Source organism: Pongo abelii, chromosome 3, assembly GCF_028885655.2.
Source record: "Pongo abelii isolate AG06213 chromosome 3, NHGRI_mPonAbe1-v2.0_pri, whole genome shotgun sequence".
In the NCBI taxonomy this organism is placed as follows: domain Eukaryota; kingdom Metazoa; phylum Chordata; class Mammalia; order Primates; family Hominidae; genus Pongo; species Pongo abelii.
In genome coordinates this window covers 179,149,307-179,173,566 of record NC_071988.2, presented here as the reverse complement: position 1 = coordinate 179,173,566, position 24,260 = coordinate 179,149,307, and the positions used below count along the sequence as shown (strand labels likewise).

At 36.2% G+C, this 24,260-nt stretch overlaps 1 protein-coding gene across 1 annotated transcript in view; it reads right to left on the bottom strand.

Annotated features, from left to right (window-relative positions):
- Window positions 1–895: 895 nt before the first annotated feature.
- The window catches only part of GLRB (glycine receptor beta), a 101,697-nt gene continuing 78,332 nt past the window's right edge, over window positions 896–24,260 (bottom strand). The window contains 2 exon segments of the mRNA NM_001132363.2: window positions 896–2,555; window positions 19,961–20,253. Of these exon segments, the coding sequence (NP_001125835.1) occupies window positions 2,259–2,555; window positions 19,961–20,253 (590 nt within the window). The 3' untranslated portion in view covers window positions 896–2,258.

The following is a 24,260-nucleotide window of genomic DNA, read 5'->3' as shown; positions in this document are numbered from 1 at the left end:
AGAGGAGGTGATAGGTATAAGAGGGAGAATTTATAGGACGTGATACTTAAAGGGACAGACTGTGTGAGAAAGAAAGAATTTAACATGGGCAACTGGATTAGCAATGGCTTTAACAGAAATAAAAAATGAGATAACCTGATTTTTGAGATGATAATTTTTACTTTAAAGACACTGAATTTGAGGTATCCACAGATGCTCCAGGTAGATATACTGCAAATCTCCTGGAAATATATAATACTGAAAGTACACAGATCAGAACTACTCTGGAGTTCTGTGACTAAATCTTTGAGAAGAATTATAAAACTGTCAGCAGACACTCATTGTACTTCTTTGTTACGATCTTTTTCTAGTGTTCCATTTGTAGTTACACATACACACTTAATCCTGGGATAGCGATTCATATATACTTGGGTATTAAAATTGGTCTTAAGAGGCTACAATATTATATTACAGAAAAGTAATTCATTTATACTATTTTCCATAAATTTCTATATAATGAGATATGTCTTCAATATGGTACATCTTCCACTTAAAACTCTATATCTAGATCAAATTCCCTAATATGAATGAAAGTTGCCAAAATGAAGGAACCAGATTATAAGCAAATATAATTATTACAAGTAAACATTTTAAGTGATTTAAATCCTATTCGTTTCTTTTTTCTTACCACAGTTCCATTAAAATGCTCTTGCCCTGGGTCTTAGAAGATATTAAGTCCATCAACAGGGTTACCTGTAGCACTGTAAAATTATCCGGATGTCACCTTTACAACTAGAGGGTGCTGAAGGACTACAAAGGATTCGATTATATCTCATTAAAAATAATATAATCAGTGAGAATCTTTTAAAAATGCAAGGCTTCAATAAATTGAATAGCACTGAATTACATATGGCAATTTGCATAAACAATACTTTATTATTGAATTTGCCATACAAACTCGTAGCTGCAACAAAACTCTCCAGATAATGTAAATATACTTCTTTAGTCTTATGTTTATCTGTGTGAATTACTGATAGTTTTATTTCAGATATGGCAGAAAGACAAAGGTGCACTGGATGTGATATTAAGAAATGGTGGTCTCATAAAATGAGACTTAGTGCTTACTTTTGGGTTGGAACAAGTTCAAAGTAAGTAAATCTCAGTTGTGTAGACTTTTAACAAGAAAGAAAATACAAGTAGAAGTGAAGTCTAATACAAACAAAGCTATTATTTACTTAATCTCTAAATGTTTTGTAACTAATCCCAAAATATTCAAATAAAAAAATAAATTCAGAAAACATTTTTAATTTTACTGAAAATATGCAAGCATTTTAATAAAATAAAAAAGTTAAAATCTTTTAATAATTATGGATTTCTTTTTCAACTTATTACTTCCCCTTGGTTTCTTAAAAATGATGTAAAATCACGTATCTATTACTGCATTCCAATTTAAAATATGTATGACTCATTTTAAGGCACAATGTTTTGTGTAATATGTACCAACAAATGAAATCCATGAAAATACATTTAGGTTTTAAGGTGGATTAAATAAAATTTTGTTTACCCTAAATATTTCATCAGTAAGGTATCTTTAATTTTTTTATTTTGTCAGAATTCAGTATACAGTTACATAAATATAGGCTTCCCTTTGTTTAAAAATGCTTACTGTGTATTACTATCTGATATTTTTGACAACACAAGCACACTTTAAAACGAACTGATTTTACAAATTAATATTTTTTGAACTTTATTTCTCCACAGAGCCTGCATAATTATAACTGATATATTTCTACTTACAAAGTTTAAACAATATGTAATACAACCTTTTTAAATCTGTGATAATACCATCTAAAATTTTACAAGAATAAGATGGCTTTCTTCGAAAGTTACAAGGAAGGAAATTTGAAATACTACATACATTAGAATGGTGACCATAGCAGGATTCAGCGTGCAAATCATTTTATTATCAGAATTATCTGTAGTATTTGCAGTTTACACTAACTGAAGAGAATTGTATGGATTATATTATGTAGTATGCTTGTCCTTCATTTGTTACTAAGCAATATGTTCACTATACATATATACATCGTTATTAGAGCACAGACATTACATGATCATGCTGCCATTCAAAATTAAGGTACCACAGTTTTATCACAATCAAATGGCATCCAAAATGCAATGTTGCTATGAAAATTCAAAAGTTCTTGCAGATTGGCATTTATGAATGGAGTAGGTCACAATGAAATGGAATTTTATTTTGTACAAATGGAAAAGATTTATCATAAATATATAGACCAATATATAACATTGAAGAACAAGAAGCAGAAAGGAAACAATGCTCTTGCATAAAGATCAATTCGCTTTGCTGCTGTTGGAATAACAGGTTTTGCAGGGGGAGGCTTCTTGTTGCTCTTAGCCTGAGATTTCCCAAGTCCGTTGTTAACTTCAATGGGTTTTCCATAGCAGTCATAATTGGATAATTCAAAATCTCTTGGCAAACTTCCAACAATGCTGAAGTCATTAGATCTCAAATCAGACTTAGAAGTACAAACTTTTTTGCATCTGGTCTCACCAACCTAAGAATAAATATTGAAGACAATGTATTTAGAATTTTTCTACTTACAAAACTCATCTCTTCAAAGGATATTTTTAAAATTGCTAGTTTCTACAAGAAGCATTTGCTTATGTCACAAAGAACTAACAGAGAGAATGGTTATCTGATTAAACCATCAGATTGCCTGAGCATTTAGGGCTCTAAAATGTTGCCTACATAATAAGGCTTATGTCATGGAATGAACTTTTGATTGGTTATTTCATGCTAAGGAATCAAAGCTCAGATTGATTTTAGGTGCTCCAGGCTTGTGAAAGTTCTCAGTTGTAAGACTAATAAATGAACATCCATTTTTGCTCCAATATTTAACCATGACAGAGACAATATTCTACAATGTATGGATTATAAAAATATTCTGGTATTACTAGCCTTTGACTTCCCTATAGATCCTATTTCCAAGTAGAGCAGTTTATAAATGCTAAGTAATTTATCCCTCCAATGAGACAGACTTTCTCTAAGCCACATTCACAAACAAGGACTAAAAAATGGTCACAATTATCACGTACCAAATGTTTACTAGTGATAGGCATTCCCAACTTGTTGGCTAAACTTAACCAAACATGCTCAGACAATACAAAGGAATTATGTATTCTTCAGATAGACCATATGCTACAGAGAATATTATTCAGTCACTAATTTCTGAATTATTAAATTTGAATAAATTCCCTATAATATACAAAATAATTACAGTTACAACATGGGTTTGAACTGCAAGGGTCCACTTATACATGGGCTTTTTTCCAATAAATACAGTTGCCCTTGTATCTGTAGGTTCTGAATTTACATCCAAATGTGGATCAAAAATACAGTGTTCCATGGATATAGAGGGTCAACTTTTTGTATCCACAGGTTCCACAGGGCAGACTGCAGGGACTTGATATCTGCAGGGGATACTGGAACCAATTCCCTGCAGATACAAAAGGACAATTATATTTTATGCTGAACTCTCTCTAGTAATCCAAATGCTCTTAGATTAGAGGAGTAGGCTAACACCAATGTTTGAGAATAGCACTTACATATTACAAAAGTCCACAAAAAGGTTAGCTCTTGGCTAGATTGCTTCATTTTCTCATTGTTCTTACCACTGAGTTTTGCTATTCACCTTCAGAATCTTCACTATTGACATTTACTCAATTTTTATTGAACATGGAAACCATTTAATTGTATATTATATCACAGTTACTCTAGTAACTGCTTTATTAATATAATTAATACATTGACTAATTCTATAGATTCTATTTACATTTACTAAATTATAGCTGGGTTAAAAACACTATACCTCACACAATAAATAAAACAAATCTTTCCTCAACAGTACTTTAGGTACCAGGAGACTATCCTTTACCTGAATACACATATATTTATATATATATTTCCTAGACAAGAGCCAGATGGCAGTGTGCAAAGGTGGATAGCAAAAATACCTAAGATAAACTGACTGACAAAGCAAGTTAAACATATTTATACATCCTTCTGTGATTATGCATTTAAATTATTTCCATTTCTTCTCCAATTATGAGCATATATTGATGTTATATTTATTAAGCTAGCATACAAATGTTGGCTTTGTTATTATATACTTTATGCCATATATACATTTGTAAAATGTCAGTGGGTAAGAAACTTTTAAAAAGATATTTATGTAAATATGTTTGCAGAAAAATACACAAAAAAATGTTGATGACGAATGGGGATGGAGGAACTAGAAGTTCACCTTTCTATACATTTGATATTTGAAAAAAAAGATGTAAATCACTAACATATTGACTTATTTAGAAATTGTTCATTATAAAATAGCCCAAATGGAAACATAGTCCCATCCTGGTTCAATAGGACTTTAATTGAGGTAGTTTTTAATAGCATGATTTTTTATTCTAGACAGCTTCATTATCATACTACCTCATTTTTGTTACCAGTAATTTTCAGAAGTGACAGAAGTTTATATGATGAAAGCAAATGAGACACATATTCACAAGGAACAATTGAGAAATTATTAATTGTAGGTTAATATAGCCAAATTCGCTTTTAAGAAAGTGTGTCAAGAAGTAGGCCAATGTGAAAAAAGAGGATTCTTGTCCCCACCCCCTCACTCCACTTCTTTAATGTGCAGTTACATTTTACCAATTGTGAGAGCTCAATTGAGCGTGAAAGAGCAGTGCCTACATCTGCACAGCATCAAGAAGTACAGACAGGCTTTAGTCCCTATCAATTTATACTCTGTATCTAGCAAAATGTCTGGCAAAAAAAAAAATAGGAACTGGTTGATATGGTTTGGATATTTGTCTCCTCCAAATTTCATGTTGAAATGTGACTCCCAGTGTTGGAGGTGGGGCCTAGTGGGGGTGTTTGGGTCACGGGGCAAGATCCCTCATGACTGGCTTGGTGTCCTCCCTGTGGTAATGAACGAGTTGTCCGTCTGTTAGTTCAAGTGAAATCTGACTGTTAAAAAGAGCCTAGCATCTGCCCTCCCTCTCACTCCCGCTCTTGCCATCTGACATGCTGGCTTTCTTTCACCTTCCACCATAATTGTAACCTTCCTGAGGCCCTCACTGGAAGCAGATTCTGATGCCATGCTTCTAGTACAGCTTGCAGAACCATAAGCCAAATAAGCCCATTTTCTTATAAATTATACAGGCTCAGGTATTTCCTTTATAGCAGCATAAAATGGACTATACACAAGTCGAAAGAGTGAGAGAGAGAAAAAGCAGCAACTAAAATCTAAACTCTTTAAATATGACTTCAGGAAATGCACACACACACATAAACATATACAAATATACATCTATTTTTTGCCCCATTTATCTAAATTGAATTTTTAAAAGACTACATTCATCAATTTGTCCGCCACCTCACCTCCAACAGTACTTGTACAGGCATGCATGCATGTGCACACACATACAGACTTGCACACTCACATCTGCCCTATTATTGTTCCAGACAGAACATCAGACAGAAGACCACATTTAATGTTCAGTTTTCCAGTGCAGTTTGAGGAATGTGTGAGTGTCCGCATGTATCAGTGAACTTTTGTAAAGAGTAACTATCTTGATTGGAATAGAAGTGGAGAACAGACTCTACATATCAAATCTTTGCATTACCCTAAGACTTTCAGAGTAATCTTTAAAATCAAGGACTCTATGGGTATCACAGTTGCTCTTTCTCCCTTTAGAATTCCCCATTCCAAAGGCTTTAGGTGTACTCATTATGCTTTTGAAGCTACTTATCATAACAAAGGAGTACTCTAGATTCTGCCTATAGACTTAATGGCTTAAAACCAAGTATATTTAGAATATACTGTAGAAATGCATTTGCTATAAATCATATTTTTATATCGTTTTAGATGTGGTTTTAGTATCTGTAAATAACTAAACAAATGGCCAAATTTATATACTATTATAACCTAGGCCACAAATAAATATTTCCAATTTTCTAATCTATTTTATTTATATAACCATATAAATTCTGCCAGCAATTTAAATAATATTAGGATTTGATCCAGTTTATTCAAACTATAGATATAGAATATTATGTTTATTCACAGAGATTACTTATAGTAAACATGTCAGTAAGAGAATAATTTTTTCAGTGTTGAAGCCATAATGTTACAAAGCATTCCAAAAAAGCTGCAAATTGGTTATATTAAGTTTCTAGCCATTTAAGTCTTTAAAACATCTCTCAGAGATATATTTGAAGATTCTTGTATTCAAGAATAAGTAGAGGTGCACATGTGGGGTAGACGGAACCTCTACTACAGAAGTAATTTTTAATGATAATGACATAACTGAATAAAGAACAAGATTAGGTTCCCTAATGAGAAGTACTCAGGGCTTCTTAAATAGGTCATGGTTCATTAAGTAGTTGGCTAGTCTCCTTGCCCCATTCATCACAGATTTTACACAAAGAAAATTTTCTTTCACACCTTATTATCATATCAAATATATACATGAAAGTACAAAAGAGTTTACACTATAAATACTATTTTAAACAGTTATAACATCACATGAAAAGAGATGAAATAAACTGCTTATAAACAAGACATTAACCCTACTTAAAACACATTCTTAAAAGCGAATTTGGCTATATTAACCTACAATTAATAATTTCTCAGTTGTTCCTTATTACAAATATGTGTCTCATTTACTTTCATCATATAAACTTCTGTCACTTCTGAAAATTATTGGTAACAAAAATGAGGTAGTGTGATAATGAAACTGTCAAGAATAAAAAACGATACTATTAAAAACTTTCTAATGCCTCCAACTTTAGCCTCTAAGATTTTCTTTGTGGTTCTTTTAAGTTTCATTCCACACAAATTTAAAAGCAAATAACTTTATGCAGTATTTCTCGACCAGAATAATTAGGCATGATTTCATGTCAATAATGGTATCCTCTACAGACAATAAAATATGTTCAGAGGGAATAATTTGTATATATTTTGCTAAATTTAAGTCCATTAAATGACTACCATTAAAAGATCTCCTTTACATATAAACAGCAGCTTTTATTTTCTAATTTATATAAAATTGTAGGCATAGGTACTATTTTCTTTCTTTTATTCATAAAACCTTTGTGTATGGCACATACTAGTGTTAGAAATAGGGTGACATTAACAACAGTAGGTTCTTAACTGCTTTGTTGAACAAAAATAGGAATACATGAATGAACAAACAAAAGTAACCAAGATATTGGAATGAGAAAAAGCACCACTTTTACTGGGAAAAAAATCCTCCAGACAATTATAGAGGCATGGTAACATGTTTTTGTATATAGGCCACAAATTATAAAAACCTCATAGTAAAAACTATACATTATCATTTAATTTTTTTCTACTTTTTAAATCATTCATTTCCTTAGGAAGCACAACATTATTTTATACATCAGCTTCAAACATTTCCTACAATCCAAATTATATTATGCGTCCATTAATTATTATTGTTATTCTGTTGAATAACAATATTGAAATTATTTGGCAAAAGTTTGCATTTAGAAAAGCAAAGTACATTAGAACAAATGCATTTGGAAAACAAAAGTTTAATTACATTTTTCACTGCAAAACCACTGATTGAAAAGATAATAATTTATAAATTTCTACTTTTATATCTTCTTTCATATGTCAATATGTAAAATCTTATGACTCCTCAAGTTACACATTTGATGTAAGTTATTTTTAGACTCATGTTATCATTTTGAAGCCTGTCTCAGGAAACAAATATTCTATGGGTACAAAGTTTATTCTGGAAAGTGCATTTTTGTCCTGTAAAGAATAAAAGTAATTTACATTTGTTTCTAAAGATTAAAATTTCTGGTCAATTCTTAACTCTCTATGCATCTCTCGTTGTCTTTTGAAACAAAATGTCACAGCAGTTTCAGAATTCAAACAAGTGTGTTTCTATGAGCAGCTAAAAACAGAGAATTAAAATATAAAAGTTCTTATATGTGTTTAACTTTTATTTATTGGGTAATTATTTTAATTATTAGTTTTAATTTTAATGCTTTAAAGATAAAATAACATAATTGGGTTTACTACTTCATGGATCCTCTCATCCTTGCTATCCATGTTCATAAATAATCTGAATATATTCTACAATGCTCTAGAACGCTGGTTCTAGATAGCCTCCTTCCATCAGTACCCGTACTTGATGGAATATATTAAGGTATCAGGATCATTGCACATTAGTATTCTGTAACTACATTTAATTTAATGTAGTAACAGAATTTAATTTAATTGCTTATTAGTATTCTGTTACTACATTTAATTCCTGTGCTTATTGAGGACCTATAATATACCAGCTAATGGAGCTGATCATAGGGATTACTAGGAATCAAGCACCTGTTCTACAGAGCATCCTTGCTTTCTGTATCCAAATCTCTTAACCAGAGGTCAAGTTAGAGGGGATTGGTGGGCTGGAAATGTGAGGAAGTGGTAAAAGATAGGAAGATGTAAATCGAGGAGTAGATAACAAGTGTCAAAAAATCAGGTAGAGAAAACTTCCACATAACATAAGGCTCTCAGGTATTCTTTCTTCCATTTCTGGCCTGGAGAAATAACTGTATGCTTTAGAAGGGGAAGCACAGTTTCTCACAAACCGTATGCTTTCAATACCAGTTCTTTGTCGTGCCAAAGCATGCCCTTAAGCAATCCCTTAGTTCTTCCGGATATTATGTGGCTTCTTATACTTGGGTGGTAACAGAGACAAAAAAAAATATTGGTAAAGGGATAAAGGGAATAATAATTACTCCAAATGTTTGTTTTCCTGGTGTAGGATTGTAGTAAGTCTGAAATGACCCAGTAGACAGAACAGCAACAACAATGAAAGTGTTAAGAGTAGCCCATTGATGAATCTATTTAATTATTAGAGTGTGGTAGGCAGGGTGCAGTTATGATGAGGATGCTGAGGGCCTTGAAAAGCATAGAGAACTTCTACATCCAGGAAGATAGAGTAGACATACCTTTCCTATTCCTCCTGCTAAGTTCAATAAAAAATCCTGGACATTATATTAAAACACACACACACACACACACACACACACACACACACAGACTATGAAAGGGAGAGAAGAGGAAGCAGATCAGCTTGGGGACTCAGGATCCAAGGAACCACAAAATGGTGAGTTCCTGCATTCCTTTTTTGTCTCATATAATCCCAGATTTGGAGCTAAAGAAGCCAGCAAGTGGAAACGCCAATGGGTGCAGACAAAAAAACCCCAACAGCCTGCTATGTTTAGCCAGAAGATAAAGAAAGGAGCAGCCCAGCAATACAGAACACTTTTAGATATTAACCTCTCTATTCTTGCCAAATACTACAGAAAAAAATGTGCTCCCACCCCACCCCAACAGACATGCCAGCAATGTCCAAGAGGTGAGGGGGCCAAGGCTTGGACTTTAAAAAGGCTGTGATGATCATAGGTTCCAAGATGGCCGAATAGGAACAGCTCCAGTCTACAGCTCCCAGCATGAGTGACGCAGAAGATGGGTGATTTCTGCATTTCCAACCAAGGTACCGGGTTCATCTCACTGGGGCTTGTCTGACAGTCGGTGCAGCCCACGGAGCAGGGTGGAGCACTGCCTCACAGGGAAGTGCAAGGGGTTGGGGAATTCCCTTTCCTAGCAAAGGGAAGCTGTGACAGATGGTACCTGGAAAATCAGGACATTCCCACCCTAATACTGTGCTTTTCCAATGGTCTTAGCAAACGGCACACCAGGAAATTATATCCCACGCCTGGCTTGGAGGGTCCCATGCCCACGGAGCCTCGCTCACTGCTAGCACAGCAATCTGAGATTGAACTGCGAGGTGGAAGCGAGGCTGGGGGAGGGGTGTCCGCCATTGCTGAAGCTTGAGTAGGTAAACAAAGTGGCTGGGAAGCTCGAACTGGGTGGAGTCCACTGCAGCTCAAGGAGGCCTGCCTGCCTCTCTAGACTCCACCTCTGAGGGCAGGCCTAGCTGAACAAAAGGCAGCACAAACTTCTGCAGACTTAAAATGTCCCTGTCTGACAGCTTTGAAGAGAGTAGTGGTTCTCCCAGCGTGGAGTTTGAGATCTGAGAACAGACAGCCTGCCTCCTCAAGTGGGTCCCTGACTCCTGAGTAGCCTAACTGGGAGACATCTCACAGTAGGGGCCAACTGACATCTCATACAGCCGGGTGCCCCACTGAGACGAACGTTCCAGAGGAAGGATCGGGCAGCAACATTTGCTGTTCTGCAATATTTGCTATTCTGCAGCCTCTGCTGGTGATACCCAGGCAAACAGGGGCTGCAGTGGAACTCCAGCAAACTCCAACAGACCTGCAGCTGAGGGTCCTGACTGTTAGAAGGAAAACTAACAAACAGAAAGGACATCCACAACAAAACTGCACCTGTACATCACCATCCTCAAAGACCAAAGGTAGATAAAACCACAAAGATAGGGAGAAACCAGAGCAGAAAAGCTGAAAATTCTAAAAATCAGAGCTCCTCTTCTCCTCCAAAGGAATGCAGCTCCTCGCCAGCAACGGAACAAAGCTGAATGGAGAATGACTTTGACGAGTTGAGAGAAGAAGGCTTCAGACGATCAGTAATAACAAACTTCTCCAAGCCAAAGGAGGATGTTCAGACCCATTGCAAACAAGCTAAAAACCTTGAAAAAAGACTAGACGAATGGTTAACTAGAATAAACAGTGTAGAGAAGTCCTTAAATGACCTGATGGAGCTGAAGACCATGGCAAGAGAACTATGTGATGCATTCACAAGCTTCAGTAGCTGCTTTGATCAACTGGAAGAAAGGGTATCAGTGATTGAAGATCAGATGAATGAAATGAAGCGAGAAGAGAAGTTTAGAGAAAAAAGAGTAAAAAGAAATGAACAAAGCCTCCAAGAAATATGGGACTATGTGAAAAGACCAAATCTACATCTGATTGGTGTACCTGAAAGTGAAGGGGAGAATGGAACCAAGTTGGAAAACACTCTGCAGGATACTACCCAGGAGAACTTCCCCAACCTAGCAGGGCAGGCCAACATTCAAATTCAGGAAATACAGAGAATGCCACAAAGATACTCTACGAGAAGAGCAACTCCAAGACACATAATTGTCAGATTCACTAAAGTTGAAATGAAGGAAAATATGTTAAGGGCAGCCAGAGAGAAAGGTCAGATTACCCACAAAGGGAAGCCCATCAGACTAACAGCAGATCTCTTGGCAGAAACTCTACAAGCCAGAAGAGAGTGGGGGCCAATATTCAACATTCTTCAAGAAAAGAATTTTCAACCCAGAATTTCATATCCAGCCAAACTAAACTTCATAAGTGAAGGAGAAATAAAATCCTTTACAGACAAGCAAATGCTGAGAGATTTTGTCACCACCAGGCCTGCCCTAAAAGAGCTCCTGAAGGAAGCGCTAAACATGGAAAGGCACAACCGGTACCAGCCGCTGCAAAATCATGCCAAAATGTAAAGACCATCGAGACTAGGAAGAGACTGCATCAACTAACGAGCAAAATAACCAGCTAACAATGACAGGATCAAATTCACACATAACATATTAACCTTAAATGTAAATGTGCTAAATGCTCCAATTAAAAGACATAGACTGGTAAATTGGATAAAGAGTCAAGACCCATCAGTGTGCTGTATTCAGGAGACCCATCTCATGTGCAGAGACACACATAGGCTCAAAATAAAGGGAAGGAGGAAGACCTACCATGCAAATGGAAAACCAAAAAATCAGGAGTTGCAATCATAGTCTCTGATAAAGCGGACTTTAAACCAACAAAGATCAAAAGAGACAAAGAAGGCCATTACATAATGGTAAAAGGATCAATTCAACAAGAAGAGCTAACTATCCTGAATTTATATGCACCCAATACAGGAGCACATAGATTCATAAAGCAAGTCTTTAGAGACCTAAAAAGAGACTTAGACTCCCGCATAATAAGAATGGGAGACTTTAACACCCCACTGTCAACATTAGACAGATCAATGACACAGAAAGCTAACAAGGATACCCAGGAATTGAACTCAGCTCTGCACCAAGTGGGCCTAATAGACAGCTACAGAACTCTCCACCCCAAATCAACAGAATATACATTCTTCTCAGCACCACATCACACTTATTCCAAAATTGACCACATAGTTGGAAGTAAAGCACTCCTCAGCAAATGTAAAAGAACAGAAATTATAACAAACTGTCTCTCAGACCACATTGCAATCAAACTAGAACTCAGGATTAAGAATCTCACTCAAAACCGCTCAACTACATGGAAACTGAACAACCTGCTCCTGAATGACTACTGGGTACATAATGAAATGAAGGCAGAGATAAAGATGTTCTTTGAAACCAATGAGAACAAAGACACAACATACCAGAATCTCTGGGACACATTTAAAGCAGTGTGTAGAGGGAAATTTATAGCATTAAATGCCCACAAGAGAAAGCAGGAAGATCTAAAATTGACACCCTAACATCACAATTAAAAGAACTAGAAAAGCAAGAGCAAACACATTCAAAAGCTAGCAGAAGGCAAGAAATAACTAAGATCAGAGCAGAACTGAAGGAGACAGAGGCACAAAAAACCCTTCAAAAATCAATGAATCTAGGAGCTGGTTTTTTGAAAAGATCAACAAAATTGATAGACCACTAGCAAGACTAATAACAAAGAAAAGAGAGAAGTATCAAATAAATGCAATAAAAAGTGATAAAGGTTATATCACCACTGATCCCACAGAAATACAAACTACCATCAGAGAACACTATGAACACCTCTACACAAATAAACTAGAAAATCTAGAAGAAATGGATAAATTCCTCGACACATACACCCTCCCAAGACTAAACCAGGAAGAAGTTGAATCCCTGAATAGATCAATAGCAGATTCTGAAATTAAGGCAATAATTAATAGCCTACCAACCAAAAAAAGTCCAGGACCAGATGGATTTACAGTCAAATTCTACCAGAGGTACAAAGAGCAGTTGGTACCATTCCTTCTGAAACTATTCCAATCAACAGAAAAAAAGGGAATCCTCCCTAATTCATTTAATGAGGCCAACATAATCCTGATACCAAAGCCTGGCAGAGACACAACAAAAAAAGAGAATTTTAGATGAATATCCCTGATGAATATCAATGCAAAAATCCTCAATAAAATACTGGCAAATCGAATCCAGCAGCACACCAAAAAGCTTATCCACTATGATCACGTTGGCCTCATCCCTGGGATGCAAGGCTGGTTCAACATACGCAAATCAATAAATATAATCCATCATATAAACAGAACCAAAGACAAAAACCACATGATTATCTCAACAGATGCAGAAAAGGCCTTCGACAAAATTCAACAGCCCTTCATGCGAAAAACTCTCAATAAATTAGGTATTGATGGGACCTATCTCAAAATAATAAGAGCTATTTATGACAAACCCACAGCCCAATATCATACTGAATGGGCAAAAACTGGAAGCATTCCCTTTGAAAACCGGCACAAGACAGGGATGCCCTCTCTCACCACTCCTATTCAACATAGTGTTGGAAGTTCTGGCCAGGGCAATTAAGCAGGAGAAAGAAATAAAGGGTATTCAATTTGGAAAAGAGGAAGTCAAGTTGTCCCTGTTTGCAGATTACATGATTGTATATTTAGAAAACCCCATTGTCTCAGCCCAAAATCTCCCTAAGCTGATAAGCAACTTCAGCAAAGTCTCAGGATACAAAATCAATGTGCAAAAATCACAAGCATTCCTATACACCAGTAACAGAAAAACAGAGAGCCAAATCATGAGCGAACTCCCATTCACAATTGCTTCAAAGAGAATAAAATACCTAGGAATCCAACTTACAAGGGATGTGAAGGACCTCTCCAAGGAGAACTACGAACTACTGCTTAACGAAATAAAAGAGAACACAAACAAATGGAAGAACATTCCATGCTCATGAATAGGAAGAATCAATATCGTGAAAATGGCTATACTGCCCAAAGTAATTTATAGATTCAATGTCATCCCCATGAAGCTACCAATGACTTTCTTCACAGAATTGGAAAAAACTACTTTAAAGTTCATATGGAACCAAAAAATAGCCCACATTGCCAAGACGATCCTAAGCCAAAAGAACAAAGCTGGAGGCATCACGCTACCTGACTTCAAACTCTACTACAAGGCTACAGTAACCAAAACAGCATGGTACTGGTACCAAAACAGAGATATAGACCAACGGAACAGAATAGAACCCTCGGAAATAATACCACACATCTACAACCATCTGATCTTTGACAAACCTGACAAAAACAAGAAATAAGGAAAGGAATCTCTGTTTAATAAATAGTGCTGGGAAAACTGTCTAGCCACATGTAGAAAGCTGAAACTGGATCCCTTCCTTACACCTTATACAAAAATGAATTCAAGATGGATTAAAGACTTAAATATTAGACCTAAAATCATAAAAACTCTAGAAGAAAACCTAGGCAATACCATTCAGGACACAGGCATGGGCAAGGACTTCATGACTAAAACACCAAAACCGATGGCAACAAAAGCCAAAATTGAAAAATGGGATCTAATTAAACTAAAGAACTTCTGCACAGCAAAGGAAACCACCATCAGAGTGAACAGGCAACCTACAGAATGGGAGAAAATTTTTACAATCTACCCATCTGACAAAGGGCTAATATCCAGGATCTACAAAGAACTTAAAAAAATTTACAAGAAAAAAAAAAAAACCATCAAAAAGAGGGCAAAGGATATAAACAGACACTTCTCAAAAGAAGACATTTATGCAGCCAACAGACACATGACAAAATGCTCATCATAACTGGTCATTAGAGAAATGCAAATGAAAACCACAATGAAATACCATTTCACACCAGTTAGAATGGTGATCATTAAAGTCAGGAAACAACAGGTGCTGGAGAGGATGCAGAGAAATAGGAATGCTTTTACACTGTTGGTGGGAGTGTAAATTAGTTCAACCATTGTGGAAGACAGCGTGGTGATTCCTCAAGGATCGAGAACTAGAAATACCATTTGACCCAGCCATCTCATTACTGGGCATATATCTAAAGGATTATAAATCATGCTGCTATAAAGACACATGCACACATATGTTTATTGTGGCACTATTCACATTAGCAAAGACTTGGAACCAACCCATATGTCCATCAATGATAGACTGGATTAAGAAAATGTGGCACATATACACCATGGAATACTATGCAGCCATAAAAAAGGATGAGTTCATGTCCTATGTAGGGACACGGATGAAACTGGAAACAATCATTCTGAGCAAACTATCGCAAGGACAGGACACCAAACACCGCATGTTCTCACTCATAGGTGGGAATTGAACAATGAGATCACTTGGATACAAGGTAGGGAACATCACACACTGGGGCCTGTCATGGGGTGGGGGGAGCAGGAAGGGATAGCATTAGGAGATATACCTAATGTAAATGACGAGTTAACGGGTGCAGCACACCAACATGGCACATGTATACATATGTAAGAAACCTGCACATTGTGCACATGTACCCTAGAATTTAAAGTGTAATAACTATATAAAAAAAAAAGGCTGTGATGAGGCAGCCTGATCCACACTAAAGTATAGTGTCAAGTGGTGATCGAGGACTTCCATCACTGTAGACCAGTAACAAGGCCCTGATCCCTGCCATAGTGTCTGTGGAAACAATGTAGGGAGTAGGACTTAAACCTACACCCAGCAGTAACAAGGGGCTCCTCCTCTTCCACACTGAGGTGATGTCACAGGAGGCCCTGGAGGGTCAGGACTTTCGCCAACACCAATTGGTCTCGAAGGCAACCCCTGCTGCTGTGTTGGTAGAGACAATATGGGGAACTGGTGACCCCCAATCCCACCCAGCAGTAACAAGGAGCTCTACCCTGACGAAGTGGGAGACCTGGACTTGTACCTCCACTTGGAAGTAATGAGGCAGCACTCATACTTCCCCTGACAGAACAGAGCCAGAGAAAGCAAGTTAAAACAGAAGGCTTAAACACAATTCGGAGTCTCATAATATAATATCAAAATGTCCAAGTTTCAATACAAAATCACTCATCATACAAAAAACTGGGAAAGATCCCAAACTGTATAACAAAAGATCTCAAACTGTACAACAATCTGAGAATTCTGAGAAATCTGAGAAAGATATTACAACATTCATGATAAAAATTATTCTGCGACCAATTATGAACATGATTGGAACAAATGAAAAAAATACACATATACCAAATGGAAACTGTAAAACTCATAGATTAGATCAACAGGAAAATGTAAAGGGCAGAGGAAAAAAATCAGTGTACTTGGAGATTACAGAAGACATTGTTCAATAAGTCCCAGCCAGGGCAACCAGGTAAGAGAAAGAAATAAAGGGCGTCCGAATTAGAAAAGAGGAAGTTAGATTATTGCTGTTCAACAATGATGTGACTGTGTACCTAGAAAGCCCTAGAGACTCCTCCAAAAGACTCCTAGATTTGATAAACGAATTCAGTAAAGTCTACAAAAATCAATGTACAAAAGTTACAAAATCAATGTACACAAATCAGTAGTACTGCTATACACCAACAATGACCAAGCTAAGAATCAAATTAAGAACTCAATTTCTCTTACAAAGCAGCAAAAAAAATTTATATAACCTTACACAAACAAATGGAAACACATCCCATACTCGTGGATTGGAATAATCAATATCGTGAAAATGACCATACTGCCCAAAGCAATCTATAGATTCAATGTAATTCCTATCAAAATATCAATATCATTTTTCACAGAATTAGAGAAAACAATCCTAAAACTCATATGGAACTAAAAAAGAGCCTGAATAGCCAAAACAATCATAAGCAAAAATAATAAATGTCCAAGTTTCACATTTTATACAAGGGACTTGAGCATTAGCAGACCTTGGTATCTGATAAAAGTCCTAAAACCAGTCTCCTACAGTACCCAGGGACAATTGTATCACAAATCTAGCATTTGTGTTATTGGAGTCTTGAAAAGAGAACAGAGAGGGCAAGGCAGGAAAAGTACACGAAGAAATAATAGCTGAAAACTCCAAATTTGGCAAGAAACATACAACTACATTTTCAACAAGCTGAGAAAAATCCCAAACAAGATCAACTCAAAGAAATCCACACAGAGACATGTCATAATTAAACTTCTGATCACTACTCGACCAAAAGACCAAACAATTTTTTTGAAAGCATCCAGAGATAAGTGACACTTTACCTACAGGGGAAAAACAATTAGAACAACTAGTTTTCATTAGAAGCCACGGAGGCCGGAAGGAAGTGAACACAATACTTTTTAGGTGCTAAAAGAAATGCATATAGAATTGTAACCTCACAATCCTACATCTAGAGAAAATGTCCTTTAACAATGAAGGAGAAATCAAGACATTCTTAGATAAAGGGAAAGTAAAAAAATGTGTCACCTGCAGACCTATCCAAAAATGGGTAAAGGAAGTTCCCGAAAAGGCGTGGTGGCTCATGCCTGTATTCCCAGCACTTTTGGGAGGCTGAAGCAGATGGATCACTTGAGGCCAAGAATTTGAGACCAGTCTGGCCAACATGGGGAAACCCTGTCTCTACCAAAAATATAAAACTTAGCCAGGTGTGGTGCGGCACACACCTGTGGTCCCAACTACTTGAGAGGCTTAGGTGGGAGGATTGCTTGAATCCAGGGGGTGGAGGTTGCATGAGCTGAGATCACGCCACCGCACCCCAGCCTGGGTGACAGAGTGAGACTCTGCCTCAAAAACAAAAAACAAGGAAATTCTCTAAACAGAAAATAATAAAAGAGATATAACCTTGGAATATATGAAGATGAAAGAAAAACATAGCAAAAATATACAGTAACATTTTCTTCTCCTTGAGTTTTCTAAATTATATTTGATGGTGATGCAAAAACTATAATGTTGTTCTAAATGTATGCAGAAGTATTTAAGACAATTGTAAACATCAGCTTAAGGGATGAAAGAGAGGTAACGTTTTTAAACATCACAAAAACTAGCAAAATAATGACACTAGTAGATCGTGATGTTATGCACGCATAACTTATCCAGACCAACCACTAAAGAAGTTAAACAAAGAGATACACTTAAAAACAACACAGAAAGCTCAAAATGAAATTCTAAAAAAATGTTCAAGTAACCCACATTAAAAAAGGAAAAACAGGGCCAGGTGCAGTGGCTCTCACCTGTAATCCCAGCACTTTGGGAGGCCAAGGTGGGTGGATCACCTGAGGTCAGGAGTTCAAGACCAACCTGACCAACATGGAGAAACCCCATCTCTACTGAAAATACAAAATTGGCCAGACATGGTGGCAGGCGCCTGTAATCCCAGCTACTAGGGAGGCTGAGGCAGGAGAAGCGTTTGAACCTGGGAGGCAGATGTTGTGGTGAGCCGAGATCACGCCATTGCACTCCAGCCTGGGCAACAAGAGTGCACTCCAGCCTGGGCAACAAGAGTGAAACTCTATCTCAAAAAAAAAGGGAAAAAGAAGATAGAGAAACAAAAACCAAAATAAACAAAACAAAGAAAAATAAAACATAAAGTCTTACTATATCAATAATTACGTTAAATGGAAGTGATCTAAATATACTAATTCAAACATAAGAGAATGGCAGAGCAGTTTAAATACCAAACACCAACTATATGTTGTCTACAAGAAACTCACTTGAAATATAATGATATAGAAATATTGGATGTAGAAGTATGAAAAAGATATATTATGGACATCTTTAAGGCCAAGATAGTGCTAGATTAATGCAAATTTTATCCTTATTCTTCATGAAAGGCATAAAAGAGTTCCAAGGCCTCAAGAAGCCTCCCTGAAGGTTTCAGCTAAGTATTTGCAGAGGGTCTTGGCTTTAGGCCCAGAAAATGAGTATAAATGATTTAAACAGTTTTTTAGAGGCCACAGGCAGCACCAGATAAGCATGGTTCCTTTGCTTCTGCATCTAAGAACCACATGCGGTATACTAATCTAGCATTCTAGGTAAGGGGACTAGTGGTGATTAACAAACCGATAGAGTAACTGTGGGACCACAGGAAAAGCATGGAAGGTAAGATTTTCAAGGTTGTAGGATGGAATGGACCTATTGGTCTTTTGTGGAATTTACTGCTGTTAGCTCAATGAAAATGGTCTTCTGGTTGACTGGTCCACCCATCCAGAGGGCATCAATGAGGGGCACATTGGGGTAAATGGACAGTTAACCTCAATCCTTTACACAGCCTGGCACATTGAGATTTACCATTTCCCACTATTCTTAGACCCATAATCAATTGACAAGGCAGGGTTATGGGGTAAAATCTTAAATATTCCTTCTCCCGCCGCTCACTGCTGGGCAGGACAGATTCCCAACTGCGGGCATCGTTTCCCTGAGCCAGACATCCAATAAACAAGTAGCCTGCCTGACATGCTCCATGTGAAGCTCTCTAGCATAATGGGGAATGGTGAGTGATTTAATCATGAGCATGGGCTTCTCCAAGCCTTTTTATGTAAGGCGGATGATCAGTGATGCCCCACAGTCCTCGGGCCTTTCATTAAGATACACTGAATGAGAAACAATAGGAAGGTCTGTGCTCCATCCAGCAAGGTCTCCATATTCAATGGTGACCATCAAAGCAGAGTTGAATCCTTAAACTCAGTGCAAAGTCCTCAAAAAATTTAACAAGGCATTACTTTTTTCCTTAAGTGGTATTTGACCTAAACGTTCTGAATGTTTTCTAAAAAGCATGTTTCCGAAAAATTGTGTTGTGCTCAGTTTGTTTTCATCTGTGAGAGAAAAACAAGCAAATGCCAATGCCATCAAAACTTGTCACATACACAAAGGTGTCTCTCTCTTGACACTATGAAGAGGTTGGGGGAAATGATTTCATGGGATAATTTTATCCTTACCTGCAAAGTGCTAATATGAACAGGAGTCCCTGTTCCATTCACAGTATTCTTTTTAGCCGCATTTCCACCTTTTCCATCTGCTTGCTCAGCCTTAGCAATTCTGGCTTTTTCGGCTTCAACCCTTTTGGGGTTGTTCAGCATCACCTGGACAACTGCATACTCCACCAGGGAAGCAAACCCAAAGAGAAGGCAAGCAATAAGCCAAACATCAAGAGCCTTCACATAGGAAACTTTGGGAAGCTCAGCGGCAAGGGTTGTGCACTCAGAGGCCAAGCTGAGGACTGAGAAGATACCTACAGAAACAGAAAGAGGAATGAAAGTTGCTTTTTATCCCTATGAGATGTTCTGCGGTCATACTCTTTGACTAAATCCGTCTCCAGTAACTTCCAGTGATCCATGAACAATTTGTCAGGTCCCCTTAAAGCTCAAAGACTAGAAGAAATAATAGGTACATGCCTTTTATCTAAGGATTATTGACTATGGTTGAGGATTTTGTAAATGCTTAGGATTTTAAAAAATAAATAGAAATTTAAACCAGGGTATAAAAATATAATTTGGACCTGTTTTCAATATTAAAGATGGCTAAAACTATTGTATAGTATCTCTGAGGAAGCCACAGAGCTCTCTTATTAGACAGATTATGTATGTTATTTTTCAGCTTTGTTTGAGAAAGATTTCAGTTATAGAGCTGAGTTTTGTCCCCATGAGCAACTAAATCAGAGCAAGAACAGAACATATAAAGCAATGTTTTGATAAGGTTCATAATAAAAAAAACCTAATAGAAAAGACACAGTAGGAAATATTCCTGTTTGGGGAGAATATATGATTCCAGATTTCCAAAGAAAGGAATAAAAGTCTGCTCCATGTAATGGTAACCCTTCAATGAAAGATAACACATTGTATACTAATTTAAGTCAAGCAATTGTCAGACTCCAAAGAAGAATTGCAATAATTTATTGCTCTCTTTCTCTTCCCAATTGCCACTGTCCCTCCCATTCCTCTCTCTTTTTCCTTTCCTTCGTATTTTCAAGAGAGAAAATGATGAAATATATTTTATAGTTATAACCTATGGGCATGGGCTACCAGGAACATGCTGAGTCAGAAAAGGAACCTCATTCAATGTCAAGGGAGACTCACTTTACTTGAAGTAGAAAACAGATCTGACTTAGATCTGTGAGTCCATCTCACATGCTGGGTTGAGCATAATTTTTTCTTCTTAGATTTGGCCACTTATGAGAATTAATTATATATCACCATAATAATTAATTGTCTACTTGGCTCTTTTCCCTTCCCTTGAAATTATAAGCACTATATTAGTATTAATAATCAGTTAAACATTGAAAAATATATCAATTGCATCATTTCAGAAGCTTCTGAAAAGTGTCTTTTGCATTCAAGAACCTAAGATACTCTCTATTAGAAAGAAACACATTAAGCAAATATAACTTCTGCGGATGAAAACAATATTCAACATATAACAACTTGATAAGCTCCTAGTTTACTTTTACTATAATTATCCTTGGCCCTGAAGGAAACTAAGAACTAATTAATAGAACTATATTTTAAAAGTTAATGTAGGTCTTAATGTTTTCTAGCCTGGAAGTGGAAAGTAACATAAAAATCCAAGACCTTATCAATTACTGCCCTAAACTACAGTTGATTATAGCCATGGGAATTAACTTGGCAAACTGTCATTCTAAGTTAATTTTTCTATTCTTTGTCAAATTTTGTGAGTCAAATTACCAATCAAAAACAAGCCTAACTTATTTCCTTGAGATAAACTATTTTGACACTATCCTCTGTTTCCATAGCATTTCATGCTGATCAATAACCTAGAAGATACTAAATTTTAGTAAGCTTAGCTGTATACCTGAATATTTATCCTGATAGATTAGAAACTTTATGATGAAATAGAGAATAATTTCAGATTATAGAAGGCCTTCAGAGTTCTGTAGTGGCTTTTTATACCATGTTTGGTAGAGAATATTCAGAAATTTGGAATTAAGGAAAGAGAAATTACATTGTCAAAAGAATATTTAAGTAGCATTACTTTGGTGTGGATATACAAGATAGACTGAGAAAGAAAATTAGTAGTTGGGGAAACAAAGTATAAGGAAATGAAGGCCTAGGTTATGATAGGATAGATGTGAAAAAAAGTTAAAAATTAGAGACAACATTTGAAAAGAGTTACTGATTCAAGGAAGAAGGAAAAAATTGAGACAAAGTTATAAACAGGATGACTGGAAGAGTTTCCATAAAAAGATGGGGAGGGGGCCTATAGAAAAGAAGATGACTTTGTCAGGAAAACATTGAAAGATCAGATAAAGGCCAAGGAACAAAGAACCGATGATCTTGACACAGCACAGTGCACCTGGGAATCTGAAAGAACTTTTTGAAAAGATTAGCCAATATCATTCAGATAGATGTCTGAAAAGAGTGAGGACTTTGTGAGGTAAAGATGCTTTGGTGTCAGAAAAGGGGGGCTGATTGAAGAAACAGATGAAAGGATTGTCTTTAAAAGGTGTGACAGAATATTTATAGATTTTGGAGGGAAAAGGGGAGTATTCACAATTCCACACATTCGGTTAGAAACAATGGTAGTGAATTCAAGACTTTTATCATATCAGATATAAGAAGGAAAGTTGAAGAAGTTAAGAAGAAGAATGTGAACACACACTATGTGCCTTATCTTTGGAAAATCGTATTATAATAGAAAACACGTATTAGCATTTTCTATCCAAAAATAAGAAATCTGAGCAAATAATGCTACTTTGTAAAAATATTTTAGCATTATCATAATACAGCCTTCAAATGGGATTACTTCATTGTTAAATGGTACATAGTGAAATTATCTAAATTTCAACAAATTACAAACAGAAAGAAATATAAAGCCATCACCCATAAAAGTGTGGATTTTGGTCAGGCGCGGTGGCTCACGCCTGTAATCCTAGCACTCTGGGAGGCCAAGGTGGGTGGATCACCTTAGGTCAGGAGTTCGAGGCCAGCCTAAACAATATGGTGAAACTCATCTCTACTAAAAATACAAAAAACAAATTAGCTGGCTGTGGTGGCACACACCTGTAATCTCAGCTACACTGGAGGCTGAGGCAGGAGAATCGCTTGAACCCAGGAGGTGAAGTTTGCAGTGAGCTGAGATTGCGCCACGCACTCCAGCCTGGGCAATAGCACAAGACTCCGTCTCAAAAAAAAAAAAAAACCCAAATATCTTTATAGTGTTAATATTATGTTCTTAATAAATTACCGTGATGCTCCTCTTTAATAAATTCTAGGACTCTTTGGTAAAATATTTCTAAAACACATTTAAATTATATAGACCTTATTTGTCAGACTATTTCCTCCAAAATCAAACCTAGATTTCGAATCAGGGAAAATGTCATGAAATTGATACTAACTGTTACAAATAGATGTAGAGTCTTTGTCTATGAAAAGTTAAAGCCAACAAATGATATAAACTAAATTATTAATAAATAAGCTATATAAGGAGGTTGAATTGAGCAAAATCTTCCATAAACAAGTCAGGGTTGAAGTTATTTAGCTCATCAACGTGGAGACAGAATTGTATAATGATAAAATCATCTCAATTTTTCAAGATATATACAGTAACCTCTATGATTGCCTATGGAATGTCCACAGATTTCTTGTCCAGCCAATCACAGAGGAAGAATCTACAAAATAATTCCCTAACAGCATATATGCTAGGAATGTATTGGTGAAAAGAGAAAAATTGAAAACTAGAAAAAGAGAAGAGAAGAAAAAATAAGGAAAGAAAAGAGAGGAAGAAAGAAAGGAAAAGAGAGTTTAGAAAAGGAAAAGAAAACAAATGGAAGGCAGAGACAGTATGGCATTTGCTATTAATAACCAACGCCATGAATCAACAGAGCAGGTCAAGGAGCAATTGCAAGTGCACACATGCCAACTCCTGTCTCAACTCCAAATAATTTATCTCATACTGTGATAATCACCAAATTTGTACATTTGAAATTGTTGTTAATAAAATGAAAATTCATTTAAAAGTACTACTATTAATAAATTATATTAGCATATTATCATTTCACAATTTTTAGTTAAAGAATACTAAAAGGAAGGGGAACTTTGACCCAAATTATTAATCTTTTTGTATTTATAACTGAAAGTTATTTGTTAAAAGAAAATGTATTCCCTTTAGCTGCAACTAAAGTATTTTATGTAATAGAAAAAGATATAGTATAGTTTACTTAGTTAAGAGTATTACAAAACATTACTTCATAGTTCCGTGCATAGTTACTTCCATACTTGGAGA